The sequence below is a fragment of the Macaca mulatta genome, chromosome 13 (genome assembly GCF_049350105.2).
Source record: "Macaca mulatta isolate MMU2019108-1 chromosome 13, T2T-MMU8v2.0, whole genome shotgun sequence".
In the NCBI taxonomy this organism is placed as follows: Eukaryota; Metazoa; Chordata; class Mammalia; order Primates; family Cercopithecidae; genus Macaca; species Macaca mulatta.
This window is the reverse complement of record NC_133418.1, coordinates 117,880,071-117,896,442: the sequence shown is the minus strand read 5'-3', so window position 1 is coordinate 117,896,442 and position 16,372 is coordinate 117,880,071. Positions and strand designations below refer to the sequence as shown.

Genomic DNA, 16,372 nt, shown 5'->3' with positions numbered 1-16,372 from the left:
CCTCTCCCTCCCCTCTCCCTCCCCTCTCCCTCCCCTCTCCCTCCCCTCTCCCTCCCCTCCTTCTCCTTTCCCCCTCCCCTCCCCTCTCCTCCCCTCTCCCTCCCCTCCCCTCTCCTCCCCTCTCCCTCCCCCTTACTTTCTCCTCCCCCTCCCCTCTCCTCCCTCCTCCCCCCTCCCCTCTCCTCTCTCCTGCCCCCTCCCCTCCCCTCCCCTGCCCTTTCTTTTCTTTTTCTTTTTTTGATAGAGTTTCACTCTTGTTGCCCAGGCTGGAGTGCAATAGCGCAATCTTGACTCACTGCGACCTCTGCCTCCTGGGTTCAAGCGATTCTCCTGCCTCAGCCTCCCATGCAGCTGGGATTACAGGTGCCTGCCACCATGCCCAGCTAATTTTTGTGTTTTTGGTAGAGATAGGGTTTCACCATGTTGGCCAGACTGGTCTCAAACTCCTTACCTCGTGATCCACCTGCCTCGGCCTCCCAAAGTGCTGGGATTACAGGTGTGAGCCACCATGCCAGGCGTCTTTCTTTCTTCTTAAATAGTAGTTTTATTAAAATAGAATTCGAACAGCATAAAAGTCATCATTTTAAAGTACACCATTCTGTGGTTTTTAATCAATCTGTTAATATATTAGTTTGGAAAGTGTTGCTATCTTAGCAATATTGTCTTCCATCCATGAGCATGGGATATCTACTTTTTTAGGGCTTAATTTCTTTTAATGATGTTTTGGTAGTTATTAATAGACAGATCTTACACATCTTTTGTTAAATTTGTTTCTAAGTATTCTTTCTGGTGCTATTCTAAATTATGTTTCTTGTAATAACATATAGCGTTACTCATTCAAACAATTCCTGCCATTTGAATGGAGTGTTTAAACCATTTAGTGTAATTACTGATAACATTGAATTTATGTCTGCCATTGTACTATTTGTTTTCCGTGGATCTTAATGTCATTTGTGTTCTTCTGTTCTTCCATTTTGCCTTCTTTTTCATTAGTTTATTTTATCCTCTTTTAATTCTATTTTTATTTTATTATATTCTTTTGAGTTATTTTTTTCATGGTTGCCCTGAAAAGCAAGCTTTTTTGTGGATTTGCACCTCTCTCTATAGGAGACTCACTGGGCAAAGCTGAATGGCTGTGATTGAAAAGGAGGGGACAGAATGAAGATCGAGGGGACAGTTTGTTATCTCAGAATTGTCTGTGTTGATGGATTTATTCATTAACTTCTTGGTGGATTTTTTTTAACATAGTAAACCTCAGTTTTTTCTCCGGTGTTCTATTATGCTTCACAACTGTCTGACTGGATAAGATTTCTAATGTCAGTAGCCTTTCCTCTGGGCTTGAAGAAAGGCTTTGTACCCTGCTCTTCTCCTCCCTGCTGCTCTAACTGCCTATGTTCTTCTCTTGTTTCCTAGGCATCCAGCACTCTGCTGACTCTGACATGCCCCCAGCATCCCCCAGCTCTGCAGGGAGCCCTGGTGCCGGAGACCTTCTCCCGCTTCTCCCTATGGGCGCCTGACCTGAGGGCAGAGCTGTCTGAGTGTGCATAAGCACAGTAGGACATCAGGACCTGGCCGGAAGACGTTTCCTCTCCTCCCCTCTGGACTTCTCAGAGGTAACTTTGAATTTGGAAAATGAAGGCTTGCCAACCTTCATTGATCTCTTCTTAGAGGAATCTCAGGCCATTGCTGGAAAAGATGGTAGGCCTGCCTGGGTGGATTTTTCTATACCTCTTAAGCCACACTGTATAGGCAGTTTTCTAGTAGGCTTCCCTGGAATGAATTTTAAGAGAGTGTTCAACACATTATTTTATGCCATTGTAGTTATTTATACTTTGGAAAGATTTCCAGGTTTGTTCATTTGCTACTTATAACAATCTTTTGAGACTCCTGTTTTAGATCTCCCTGATTCACTAGAGAACACGTGGATTGGGCTCCCGCGTGTGCCAGGCACAGCTCTAACTCAGAACACAGTGAGGCAGCACCAGTTCCTGCTCGCATGGAGATTCTGTGTTTGTGGGGAGTACAGGTGGAGGATGGGGGTTGGGATAGGCAGGAAGAGACAGATAATTTTCATTTGACAGTAGCAGAAGCAAATTACATGCTATGCAACAAGCCCTAGATATTGTAGAGAAAAGAAAAAGTAGACTATTTAGTCCTGTTGAGTAGGACGGGGCAGGTTGCAGTTTTAAGTGGAGTGGTCAGGGAGGTCTCTAAAGGAGAAATTGAATATGGACTTTAAGGAGGTGCAGGAACTAGCCACTTAGCATCTGGGCAAGAGCACTGCAGAGAGAAGGACTGGTGGCTGTAGCACACAGACAGCTGGAGGAGCACCCAGCCCAGCGTGGCTGGAAGGACGCAGCACAGAGCCGTGAGCTGGGACTGAGCGGGACATAGCAGGACCTGACTGTGCCTGCCATTGCAGGCTGTTGGGGAATTCTGGGTTCATGATGGGAAATCAGTGTAGGGTTTTAAGCAGAGAAGCAGGGTCTAATTCATTTTAATCAGCTTACTCTGGCCTCTACATTGAGAATAAACTGTAGAAGGTGAAGGAGAGGGTAGAATCCAGGAGACCATCTTGGAGGATATTGCAGATGGCAGAAGACAAGGCTAGAGTCCAGGAGACCATCTCAGAGGACTTTGGAGAGAGTGGAAGGCAAGGGTAGAGTTCAGGAGACCATCTCAGAGGCCATTGCAGAGGGTAGAGGACAAGACTGGAGTCCAGGAGACCATCTCAGAGAACTTTGGAGATGGTAGAGGACAAGGCTAGAGTCCAGGAGACCATTTCAGAGGTCATTGTAGAAGGCAGATGACAAGGCTAGAGTCCAGGAGACCATCTCAGGGGATATTGGAGAGGGTGGAGGACAAGGGTAGAGTTCAGGAGATGATCTCAGAGGACATTGTAGAAGGTGGAGGACAAGGGTAAAATCCAGGAGACCATCTCAGAGGACATTAGAGAGAGTGGAGGACAAGGGTAGAGTCCAGGAGACCATCTCAGAGGATGTTGGAGAGGGCGGTGGAAAAGAGTAAAATCCAGGAGGCCATCTCAGAGGTCGTTGGAGAATTCTACTTTAGTAATCCAGACAAGACACAGTGGGGCACACTCTGCAGATAGCAGCAGCAGCAGCAGGGAAAAGTGGCCACATTCTGGATACAGTTTGAAGAGAAAGCCCTTACCATGACCTTCCAGAGTGCTTGTGAGTATGAGGAAAAGGGGAAAGTCTGTAATGATTCCAGGGACTTTAGTTTGAGTAACTAGATGGAATTGTCACCAGTGGAGATGGAGTAGGTTGCAGCCAGAGAAGGCTTGGGTGCAAAAAGGGATTCAGAGGCTGGGCATGGTGGCTCACGCTTGTAATCCCAGCACTTTGAGAGGCCGAGATGGGTGGATCACCTGAGGTCAGGAGTTCGAGACCAGCCTGGCCAACATGGCAAAACCCCGTCTCTACTAAAAATATAAAAATTAGCTGAGAGTTGTGGCAGATGCCTGTAATTCCAGCTACTCAGGAGGCTGAGTCAGGAGAATCTCTTGAACCTGGGAGACGGAGGTTGCAATGAGCTGAGATCACGTCATTGCACTCCAGCCTGGGTGACAAAAGCGAGACTCCTTCTCAATTAAAAAAAGAGATTCAGAGTTCAGTTTTGAACTTGCTGAGTGTGAGAAGATTATAAACCACCCACATGGAGATGCCGAGTGGGTGATCCTATCCAGAGCTGGTCGTTTAAGAGGGCGGTCTGTGCCGGAGATGTGATGGGAGTCTTTGGCCTCTGGTTGTTATTTCAAGGAATAAGATCAGATGAGATCCCCAGTGAAAGAAGAGAGGAGTTGTACGGACAGGGCCCTGGGGCATTCCAGCTTCATGAGGAGCAGAAGAGGACAAGCCAGCAAAGGAGAACAAGAGGGAACAACCAGGGAGGAAGCGGGGAAACCAGGAGCATGGAGAGGACTGAGAATGGAGGCTCAGGTCAGTGCCGGGGCCAGTGGTCCGGTGGCTGTGGCCACACACGCTAGATTGGAGAGAAGAATGCAGGGGAGGTAGTGGATACAGGGATTGTAGACAACTCAGTTGAGCTTTGCTGCAAAAGGGAGCAGAGTTTGAGGTGGTATCTGGTGGGGTAAATAAGCTCAGGAGAATTGTTTTTCAGTTGGAAGCGTTATCAGCATGTTTAGATGCCGATGGGAGTGATTGAGTAGAGAGTGAAATATTGATTATGTGGGATGGAGGGTTGCTGAAAACACTTCCTGAGTAGGCGAGAGAGATGGGTTTGTGGACAAGTGGAGTTACTGGCTTTAGGAGGAACATGGATAGTTGCCAGTGGGGATGGACCAAATGATGGATACATGCATGGGTGGTGCTCAGAGGAGGAGGCTCTGCAGTTCTCTTCTGATTGCCGACCTTCCTTTGTGAAATGGGAGTCAAAGCTAGCATCTGAGCATGCCACATGGAGGAGGGATTGGAAGTCTGCAGAGACCAGGAGGCAGCAGAAAGCCCTCTAGAGAGGTGGAGGTGCAGAGCGGTCATCGGAAGCTTTCCCAGCCCTCTCGAAGCCCTGGCCGCAACTGAAGGAGCCACTCTGGTGACTGCACACTTCTCTAGATAGCCCTGCTGGGGAGCTGACGCGTGCAGATCAAGAATTGAGTGATCGTTTGGCCAAGCTGAGGGGGACACAGTGAAAGAGTGGCTGGACTTGGTAGTGTGTGCTGGGGAGAGAGGATCCTAATCTCAGAGGGCACTGAGACAGGGAAGTGAGGAGCGAGGACAGCAGGGCTGAGGGAGGAAGGAGCAGAGGAGGAGCCATTGGAGATGCGGGAGGAGGCCGAGCACTGTGGGGCCAGGGCGATGGAGAAGGGACCTGCAGTGGCACAGGCAGGGATCTGAGGTGGTGTGAGGAATCCAGAATGTGGGGTGTCTGCGAGTGCCGCGGGTTCCAGTGTTCCTCCCAAAAGCTCGGCTTCTTAGTCATCCTGCCTCACGTTTTCATTGTCCGTACTTTAAAAGGGCTGCTGGAGAGATCTGCCCCTCCACTTACCCGATTGTCTACTCACCCCTTTGGTGGGTAGTTGCTAAGGTGAAAAGGCATTGCTAAGGTGTCACTGTTGCATTTCCTGGCTGGTGCACTGTGGCCCCGATGTGGCCACCAAGAAAGCTGACATCTGAAGTTTCCCCTCCCACTTTCTCTTCCATTCCTTGGAAAATAAATGCATTCTAACTTTATGTTTATTTTTTAATCTTAACATTAACATATTAGGATTACTGCATCTTTCCCTGCAGTGCTTTTGCTGGTCCCGAGATAGGGCCTCCTCAGGTGTGAGGGAGACAGTAAAGAACCCTGGAGAAAACTCATCATGAGGCCAAGTGGAATTCTGTGTTCTCTCTGTTGGCCACGCCCACCTCCCGGGACGCTCTGTTTGGGAATCTGTCTCAAACAAATTCCAAGAACTGTGAAATGGCTTCATATTCACAAAAGAGTCATGGTGAAATGGCCAAAATACTAGAAAATGACACTCCAGCGTGAGCAAAGATGTTTTTAAATGTTCGGGATTTATAAAGAGAGATGATTTTCATGGACTGTAAAACAGCCTCAGTCCAGCCTTCTATGACTGATGTAGCTAAATCTGAAATACAGGTTTTTATTCTGTTTGGTTTTGTTGTTTTGTTTTTCCCAAGTGGGAAATATCAGTAGTTTAAAAAGAAAAGAAATCGTCGGTTAAAAACTTGGCCTTAGCCCTGGCCATCACTCAGCCTTGGGACCCGCCACGTTTGGGAACTGCAGCTTTATGTGGCCGGCTCATTGCTGGTCTGCCTTTGGCTAGTTGGCCTTTAGGGCAAAGGTCGTTTTTAAAGCATGAACTGGAAGCGAAAAGATCAATACCTTGCTCTAGTTCCTCCTGGATTCAGAGTTCCTGACGTGGAGAAATGAGCAGTATTTTTAGAAATGGAAACAGAGATGCTCTTCTGAGATGCAGCGGCTGATGGTACCATTAAAACCAATCGTAACCACATTTTCCACATTTAGCTCAGTTACAGTTTTCTGGGGTTTGTTTTGTTTTTCAGCACTTTGGGCCATTTTCCTCCGTGTTCTGTGCTCTAGGCTATGGTGTTAAGTCAGTCTGTTGCTGGGTCACTCTTCTCTGAGCCTTCCGGGTGTGTATACTTGCCAAATTGGAGGGGCCAGAGAACTGCTGGCAAGAGAACAGCAAGTGCCTGTTTTCTATGGCAGTATAGATTTCTCTAGAAAGATCAAGTCGGCGTTTAATGAGCACCCATGATGTGCAAGGTCCCATGCTTGAGGCCCCCAGGATAAATGAGGAGACACAGGCCGACTTCTGTTTGTAAGATTGTGGGTTTTTTTGTTGATTTTCTTTTTTTTTTTTTGGGTAATGTTGACAAGCTGAGGATGTGGACTCCAGTTCCCAAAACTTGGGCACAGGCCAGAGTAAAACTAAGACAATGGGAAATGGGTGCTGACTGTTAGAAGAATTCTCACAACCAAGGCAGTTCTGAGCCTGCTGTGAGGAAAGAGATGAGAACCTGGGCCCTGGAACAGCAGGGCTGGGGGCCGCTTGGAGCCTGGAGTCTGAAGATTTCCTGTCGGGAGGAGGTAGAATCTGTCTCCTGGGCAGGGAGAACCATTCAGATGTGTCAAGGGTAGTGATGTGATTCAAAACAAAAGGGTTCTGGATGGTTGATTGGGTGATATCTGCTTCTGGGATAAAGGGAAGAAGACCTAGCAGGAAATGTTGCGTCATGAGGCTTAACAAAAACAAATGTATTTTTGTCCTTATTTTAAACATATATTTCTTTTGATTATTCCCAAAAGCCTAACAACAGAGCTTCATAGACACATGCATATACATTCGTTAAAGAAATATCATGCCTGCTCTCAGACTTACAGCTTCATCAATAACGTCTAATTTTAGCTCAATTTAACACTACTTTATTAAGTATAAATGAGAACACCATTAGTATCTTGCCTTTATAATTTGTTATAAAATGGGTAACATAATTCAATCACCTCAATCTTGATTTAAACCTGACCTTACTGATTTTAATAATCTGTTTGATGAGTTATGTTTCATAATTTATCTCTCAGTGCTTTAAAAATTACTTTTCCTTTTTTCTTTCTCTCTCTAAATATATATGATATAAATAAATATAATACCTATAATTATATGTACATAAATATATAGTCAATGTAAAAACATTTATTTGAATTTAAAAATAAGGTGAAACCTCTTCTGATAGAACATAGGGTTGATCGATTTGACAGTGAGAACCTCCTTTGTTTCTTAGGTTATTAGAATGAGCTAAATATACAAATAATATTGACAAACATGTAACTGAAACATTTTTAATAATAAAATCGTGTATTAAGTTTTTTTTCAGGCTCGTTCTGAGTATATTGACTTAAACAAGGTGCCTCCAAGTGAAAAAGTAACGAGTACAATTATTTATAAAGTCTTAGTATAGTCTCTTGATGTATTTCCCAGAAACTGGGCTTGAATGACTAATATCTTGGTTGTTCATTATTTACATATCTGGTGGTTCCCCAAGGTTTACTTTTGTGGGAATATCTGCTGATTAAGTTGTCAGCTGATCACTTAGAGTTAGTTTTTCTTTGATTACTACGTGATTTTTGGCATACATGTAGAAGTTCAGGACTTGAGTTTCATTTTTACAGTGTATCTTCTAGTCCATCTGTGTATGTATGTGAACAACGTAGTGAAGTTATTATAGCTATAAAAGTGAAAAATTGGAACAAAATAGATCTTGAATTGAGTCTTTTTTTTTTTTTTTTTTTTTTTTTTTTGAGACGGAGTCTCGCTCTGCCGCCCGGGCTGGAGTGCAGTGGCCGGATCTCAGCTCACTGCAAGCTCCGCCTCCCGGGTTCCCGCCATTCTCCTGCCTCAGCCTCCCGAGTAGCTGGGACTACAGGCGCCGCCACCGCGCCCGGCTAGTTTTTTGTATTTTTAGTAGAGACGGGGTTTCACCGTGTTAGCCAGGATGGTCTCGATCTCCTGACCTCGTGATCCGCCCGTCTCGGCCTCCCAAAGTGCTGGGATTACAGGCTTGAGCCACCGCGCCTGGCCGAATTGAGTCTTATTATACACATAAGTAATATTTATCTGTAGATACACAAACTTAAAAAGAAAAAAATCCAAATTCTTCTATTTTCAATAGAAGTTTATTTTTTAGATTTAAGAAATATACATTAATTTCATATTTATCCTGTTTTTATTAATTATGTAATCATTACAATTGCAGTAATTTTTAATAGTTGGAACCTTATGGTAACAAGCTATTTCAAAAATTAATACTTTTCTTAATTTTTAAAATCAGTAAAATACTTACGCTGATAAAATATAGACAAAGAATCCTAGCTTACATTACATGAAGTGAAAATTATGTCAGGAGAATAACAATGCTAATATAGTTTCAGAGAGATAAAGGAATGCTATAAAATTTCTGCCCAAGAAGAAAGTTTCTGCATATATAAAACTTAGTGATAGGCCAAAATTAAATCGTTTTCAACTGAACTTGACTTATTTTTCAAAAGGCAATATGCCAGAAGTTATATCATTTTCAGTGATTTGTAGTTCTTATGAATTTTTTTGATGGCAACTGAGGGCACGTGCAAAGGGCCTGAGTAGTTTTTAAAAATTATTTTAAGCCGTATTTAAGCCAAAAAAAGGGACAGCCTCTGCTGCAGGCCACACAGTGCCGATGAGAGGGTCTGTGGGGAGAGGTGGAGCTGGAGAGTCGGTGAGGCCTGGCTCTGCCCCGTCCTGCCCACGTGATCTGGAGAAGCCACATCCCTCTTGGATTTGTTCACTGTACAATGGGAACGGCAGATGCTCTAACGATCAGATGTATTGAAGGATGGGGAAATTGTTCGTAACGTGTGATCAACGTTCAGATATTAGCCACTCACATGTTAACTATGGGCTAAGAACTAAAAGCACACAAAATGACCACCTGCAGCCCAGTCTAGGTCCCGAGGGAAGAGGGAAAGAGGTCAGTGTGTGCAGCTGGTGCAACCATGCTAAATGGTGGAAACTCAGCAGATACAAACAAGATACCAGCGAGCTCTGTTGCTCCCAGCTGCAAGGAATACTGGGTGTGGAGATGGTCTACATGTTTTATTGTCTTAGGGGAGAATACTCTGATGGTGCTGCAGGAATTTGGGAGATCCAGATCTGGCTGAGGGATATCTTCTGTCACAGCACAGAGAGAAGGGACAACCTTAGAGGAGGTTGATTTTGATTCTCAAGCTCTTGGAGCCACGCAAGTTTGGATCCTGCCCAGAGGTCTAGGGATGCATGAAATACCTCATGGTTGCTGCGGACAGCGATCATTTGTTTATCACTTTGATGTTTATAAATGCACTTCCATCTGCATGGTTATTTTGCCAGCTTACACAATGCCCCTGTGAGCTACGGTGTTTCCCGTCATCCAGCTGAGAAAACTGAGACTGAACAAGGCTTGCTCAAGATGAGGCAACGGGCCATTGGTGGAGTTGAAACAAGCCCAGGGTGCTCCATTTCCAAATCTCACATTACCTGTCTGCCTGGTAAAAATTTGGGAGGGACTCTTAGGAGGTGACTCTTAGCACCAGGAAAGCAGGGAAGATAAGAACATCTTGGCCGGGCGTGGTGGCTCACGCCTGTAATCCCAGCACTTTGGGAGGCCGAGGTGGGCGGATCACAAGGTCAGGAGATCGAGACCATGGTGAAACCCCGTCTCTACTAAAAATAGAAAAAATTAGCCGGGCGCAGGGGCGGGCGCCTGTAGTCACAGCTACTCGGGAGGCTGAGGCAGGAGAATGGCGTGAACCCGGGAGGCGGAGCTTGCAGTGAGCCGAGATTGCGCCACTGCACTCCAGCCTGGGCGACAGAGGGAGACTCCGTCTCAAAAAAAAAAAAAAAGAACATCTTGGAAAATATCTTGATTCCAAATGGAAGTGATTTAGGATTGCAAGACTCTCCAGGGTCCAGATGGGCATGGGCGTGGTGAGAGTGGAGTGGATCATTTCTGGACATTGGTGTTTTGGAGGAGCCATTTTAAGGGCTATCAGCTGGTGTTTCATGTGCTTCAGAAGAGATCTTGAGTACCAAAAATAATGGTGTCCAGCTGTGGGAAGAAGCACATATTGAAATCAGATGAATTATTTTGCAGAGACTAGGAACATGACTGTGAAGTCCATTAGTGGATGAGGTCATTGGGGACAGAGGAGAGGCACCAGTGGGCTCTGGGGTGCCTGTCCATCCCTGAAAGCGTAGGCCATGCGGGATGACCACATGGTGCTTTTGATTTTTCTTCTGGGTCCTCTTTGCCCAATTCAAGTTGAAAACTTCGGTGCCGGCTAAAGTCAGCCCCAGAGAGTGTCATATTATCACCAACACTTCCCAGAAAGAAAAAGTCAGATGCAATTTGAGGTTTTGAAGAATCAGAATGAAGAGCCTGCTGTTAAACATTTCTCCACTATGTGAATAAGTCAACTGAATGTGAGGATTAACTACAAGCAGGAGGTCTGTACATAAATGTTTCCAGAATGGGGGAAAAAATCACATTTCAGAATCTTTGAAGAAGGGGTTAACCTGGGGAAGGCATTTCACAGTCCCCTCCCCTCCCCTCCCCTTCCTTTCCTTTTTTTTTTTTTTTTTTTTTAAGGAAATCAAGAAACTTCTGGTAGAATAGAGAATAAATTGAAAGTGCATCGTCCGAGGAAGGTTCTTATATAGGACAGGAATTAAAGGACATCCTCTGTATTAAAAGGATCATGAAATCCACAGACTTTGCGAGCTGACCCCGGAGGCAGTCTAGGCCTCTTTAGCAGAGAGCTGAGTCTCTCCTCGAAGAGGCCACGGAGTGAGTAGGGTGTGGGCGTTACCCGGGACTTCCCTTTTAGAGACCTGCACTCAGCCGGACCGTTTCTGTGTTCTTTCAATTCATTGACGAATCAACATTGGATTTTCGAAATTCATTCAGGATCTGTCTTTGCTCTTAATCTTAACTTTTGTCTTTGAGTTCTAAAAGTTCTCTAAGGAATTACTTAGTTAAGTAATTGTGGATAATTTATTTTAAAATCAATATACATACACAGTAAAATTATTAAACTACAGAGAGTGTATTAAGTAAAAATTTAAATTTTCTACCTTCTTCCCCAGAGAAAACCACTATCATCATCACCATTATTATTTTTATTTTTATTTACCCTTCTAGAAAATTTAGGAGGCATAAAAAGATACCCGCCTTTTAATTAGAACAGGATTCTGCCATATTACTGTTTTAAGCCGTGCATTTAAAGAGCTGTATTCAGTAGAATTTGACACATGAAAAACTGCGTTATGTCAGTTTTGGAGCATCATTCGCAAATATCCGTGAACCTTCCTTTCAAACGAGAGCATTGTCGATGTGAATGGTGCCCCCATATAATGCTGCCCTGGCGTCCCACCTTTCCCCTGAGCTACCTCCTAATCTTCCCTTGCTATTTTAAGCATTCTTTATTGCTAAACCTCGTATCCTTTTACTCGTTAACAATGATATTGTGCTATAGGTAGACTTGCTTACGCAGTGTTCTCTAAGATTTAACCATGTTGTTTTGTGTAACTGTATTTATTCATTTCATGTTGTGTGATATTTGATAATCTTAGCATCAGTTTCTTCGTGCATTCTTCTGCCATTGGATGTTTGGATGATTTTCAATCTTTACTGTCAGAAAACAGTCTGCTATTAGTATTCTTGGTTCCTACATACCTGGTCCATGGGTGCAATTTTTTTCTTGATTATATACCAAGGAAGAGCACAGCTGGGCCTGAAAAATAAAAGCTAATTAACGATTAAGTTTGCAAGAAAATGCTATAATGATTTGTGAAGTGCGATCATGCCAATTCACATTGCCATCAGCAGTGAATAAGAGTTTCCTTTAAAATTTATGCCTTTCTTATCCCAACACTCAGCATTATTAGGTGTTTTTTTTTTTTGCCAAATTAATTTTTTGCCAAATTAATAGTAAGATGAATTTAAGGTACCAGTAATGTTGAGCTTCCTTTCCCATGTTTAATCACCATTAAACTGTAAAATGACTGCTCGTATTTTTGGTCTAGTTTTTTTATTGGAGTGTATTTTTCTTACTGGTTTGAACACATTTTTCCTGTATTCTGAAGACTATTGTTAGTTTCATGTGTTAAAAATATTACCTCCCAGTTTGTGCGATCCATTTTCACTTTCTGTAAGTTACCTTTTTAATGACTAAAAGTTCTTGATTTTAACATGCTGAGTGTATCAACCTTGCCCATTTATAGTTAGGGCCTTTTATTTAATACAGTCTTCTGTATTCTGAGGTCATAAGTCACTCTCTTATATTTAATAGTTTAAAAAGTATTTAGAATTAACTTTTGTGTGTAATGGAGGAATCCAATATGATTTTTATTCATAAGGAAAAACAATACCTAGTAACATTTATTGAATGGCCCTTTTTCTCTATTTATCTGAAATACACACTCTGTTATGTGTCGTATTTCCATGTATTCATGTTTTTTTTTTTTTTTTTCCTGTGTCTCTTTTATTAACTTGGTTAGATTGTCCACCTCTGTGTCAATGCAGCATGCTCTTAATGACTCCAGCTCTCTAGTAAGTTTTGGCACTTGGCTTTCAGCCTTTTCCCTGTTATTCGGTGGCGTTTGGCTAAACCTGGTCCTCTGCCCTCTGTAGAGATTTTAGAGTTAGTTTATGAACTAACAGCACCAATGACAACAGCAGCAAACCCTTGTTGGGAAGTTGCTTGGATTGCATTAAATGTGTAGGTCAGTTTAGAAAGAATTGGCATAATCTGTGATACTGACTTTTCTCATCCATGAGCATTGTATCACTATCCATGTATTTATGTCTTAAATGTCTATGTTTTGTACTTTTCTCTAGATCCATACACCTTACTTATCTTTTGTTGAATGTGCTCCTAGTACCTTAGTTTCTTTTATACCCTTGGAAATGGAATCTTTGCTGGAGTGTATAAATGTAATTACCTTTTCAATATTGATCTTGCATCTAGTCACTTTACCAAACCTTTGGTATTCTTAATATTTTGTCTATAGATTCTTGTACGTATACTGTGTTTTTTAAATAATGAAATTATTGTTTATTCATTTTCAATTCTTATAGTTTCTCTTTCTTTTTATTGTTTTCTTTTTTGCATTAGAGCCCAAGGTACAATATTGAATTGAAGTAATAGCATATATCTTTTCCTTCAGCCTGAGTTTTGTAGGGAATGTTCTAATTTAATTAAGAATATATTTGCCGCCATATATTTGTAAATGTCCTTTGTTAGGTTAAGGAAATTACCTTGTGTTTCTAATTTGTCGAGTTGTATTTTATGTTTTTAATCATAAATGCATGCTGAATTTTATCAAAGGCCTGTTCTGCATCTATTAAGAGGACCATATGGTTCTCACTGTTTTTTTTTAATGTTCTACTACACTTACAGTATATTCTATTGTTAAATTCTCTTATACTTCTAAGATAAATCTAGCTTGTTTAAATACACATCTGACACACATCTGGATTCCATTTGCTCATATTTTGTTTTAAATTTTTGCTTCTTTACTCATGAGAGAGTTTGGCCTATATTTTTTCTTTCCTTAACTGTTTTTGTCTGATTGAAGAGGGAAAGTTTTTTTTTTCCCCCGGTTTTTCCCAATTTACCAGAAGATTTTGTGTACGATTTATATTATCTGCTCTTGAAATTTTGGTAGTACTCAACTGAAAACGAGACCTGGTGATTTTATTGTAGGAAGATTTCTAGTCAATTTTTTTCAAAGTTCGTAAAATTATTTGCACTCGTTTCTTCTTGAGTCAGTTTTCTTAAGCTTTATGTATATATGTATATGTTATATATAAAAAAGTATGTTAACATATGTTTATATATATAACTTAAGAAAAAAATTTAAAAATGAGCAAATAGAATCCAGATGTGTATTTATATTTTATATATACATATATACACACATATATATGTTTTAGAGATGAAATCTTACCGTGCTACCCAGGTTAAATGGTATTCTTTTAGGCGTGTGTTCATAATTCCCTGCTTTTCAATTTAATTAGCATGAAATTATTCACAGATTTTAAAATCTCTTCTATTATTTATTACAATACAGTTGTTCTTTTTTCTTCCTCAACGAACCTGCCAGATTATGCATGTATTATGATTTTCAAAGGAAAACAGTCTTGGCTTTGTTGAGCCTCTGTACTGTAACTTTACCTTGTGTTTTGTTTATTTTTGTTTTTGTGTGTTATAGGTCTTCTTTTACTATCCTTGAGTTTAGGCTGTAGTTGCTTTTCTGACTTGTTCAGCTAAAAACAACTCAATAATTTTTAGCCCTATAAGCATTTAAGATTATGAATTTTCTTTTCGGGGCTGGACGCAATGGCTCACATCTGTAATCCCAGCACTTTGGGATGCCGAAGCTGGTGGATCACCTGAGGTCAGGAGTTTGAGACCAGCCTGGCCAACATGGCGAAACCCTGTCTCTGCTAAAAAATACAAAAATTAGCGAGGCATGGTGGCGGGTGCCTGTAATCCCAGCTACTCGGGAGGCTGAGGCAGGAGAATTGCTTGAGCCCAGGAGATGGAGGTTGCAGTGAGCCAAGATCGTGCCACTGCACTCCAGCCTGGGACAAAACGCAAAACTGCATCTCAAAAAAAAATTTTCTTCTCACTACTTTAATGGCGTCTCATACGTTTTCTTAAATAATATTCTCATTAATGTTCAGTTCTACATATTTTTTAAGTTACATATTTTTCTATAACCCATGAGTTACTGATAAGTCTTTCAAAATTTTCCAACATGGGGAATCTTTTCATTATCGACATCTATCTTAATTGCATTGAGGTCAAAACACATGAGTTGTTCTTTATGTCTCATGCTGAGTTGTTCTTTATGTCTCAGTATAATGTCAGCTTTTGTGAATGTTCTGTTTTTGTTTGTTTGTTTGTTTGTTTGAGAAAACTGTGAATTCCCAGTGTATTGGTTCTGGGTTTTACAATCTATTACATCAAGATTGTTTACGGTGCTTTTCATGTTTTCTACATTTTTACTAGTTTGCATGTTTCCCATTTTAAAGTCATATATAATGAGTTTTCTCAGTGCGATGGTGTACTTGGCATTTTTCTCAGTAAGTGTAATTTTTGCTTTGTATATTTTGAAGTTATTTGATGTATACAAACTTAAAATTTTATGCCTTTTTAATGAATTAAACCTTTTATAATTATTACCTTCTTTTTCTCTAGTTAGCTTTATTCTCTAAAGCCTATTTTGTCTGATAGCTTTCTTTTGATTGGCATTTTTCTTGATCACTTTTCTCCATCCTTTGACTTCTAATTTCTCCAGTTTCTTATAGTTTTAGGTATATTTATCTGTTTTTAAAATTTAATTTTGCCATTTCTTTCTTTTGGCTATCAAGCTTAATCCATTTATTTTTTATGATCTTTAACATATTTGGTTTTTTTTCCTCCACATGCTTTTATGCTGTTTCCTGTTTTTTAAGTATATATTTTTTCTTTATATTATTACTTCTTTTTTCTTTTATAATTTGGAAGTTATACATTCTGTTTCTCTTCTCTTAGTAGACACCACTGGTATTTTTCTGTGTGCACAGAAAATTAAAAAAAAAAAAAAGCCTTCAATTCTCAGTTTCTAAAAACCCTAAGAGCCTTAGAATTCTGTAGTCCACTTACAGGTTTATAAGCTTATTCATTTTTTAGTTCAATCTGTTTTAACTGGGCTTTAGTTATTTTCTGGTGGGAAGGATCTTGATAGAATCTAGTTCATCATAATGAGGGAAGTGGATGTCTGCAATTGTTGATTTTGTTGGAACTGAAGACGTAGGTGGCCCCTTGGTTCAAAGCCTGTTTAATCATTTGGATGGAGCATCAAAGAAGATGGGAACTCTTCACTGATAGGTTTTTCATGACACTTATGTAGATTTCCAATTAAGCAGGCACAGATTTTCAGTGTAGAAAAAATATTTTATGATCATGTGAACTAGATGAAGGACTGAGATCTTACGTACGTGTAAGTCCAGGGCCATGTGACACACTTTGCAAATGTGGAAAGAACATAGCACTGGTAACATCAAGTTGATATTCTAGGTTATTTTCATTCTATAATTTTTTAAACCTTATTTTCTGTAGTAAACATACGTCAACATTTATAAGGTGACCCACGCACTACCTTCTCCAAAAGATAGTGTTATTTTAAAAATAGATGCCTCTTTGCCCTATTTTTTCTGTGTGACTTGAAATTTGGGAACAAATCAGGATTTCATTATCAGACATGTTTATTAGGGTGTCCATAGCACAATGACAGAGTCTG

At 41.1% G+C, this 16,372-nt stretch overlaps 1 protein-coding gene across 6 annotated transcripts in view; it reads left to right on the top strand.

Annotated features, from left to right (window-relative positions):
- Window positions 1-16,372, top strand: part of RNF144A (ring finger protein 144A) — a 160,129-nt gene that overhangs the window by 21,034 nt on the left and 122,723 nt on the right. For 3 of the 6 annotated variants that reach the window (XM_077958722.1, XM_028832005.2, XM_028832003.2), the window contains exon 2: window positions 1,414-1,613. The exons of 1 other annotated variant lie outside the window; for it this stretch is intronic. Coding sequence is in view for 1 of the 5 variants with exons in the window: in XM_028832000.2 (XP_028687833.1) it covers window positions 3,749-3,962 (214 nt within the window). In the remaining 4 variants the exon portion in view is untranslated. Of the gene's footprint in view, window positions 1-1,413; window positions 1,614-1,776; window positions 3,963-5,802; window positions 5,975-16,372 lie in introns of those variants that run through there. 2 more of the 6 variants (XM_028832000.2, XM_077958724.1) reach the window with 2 other exon arrangements.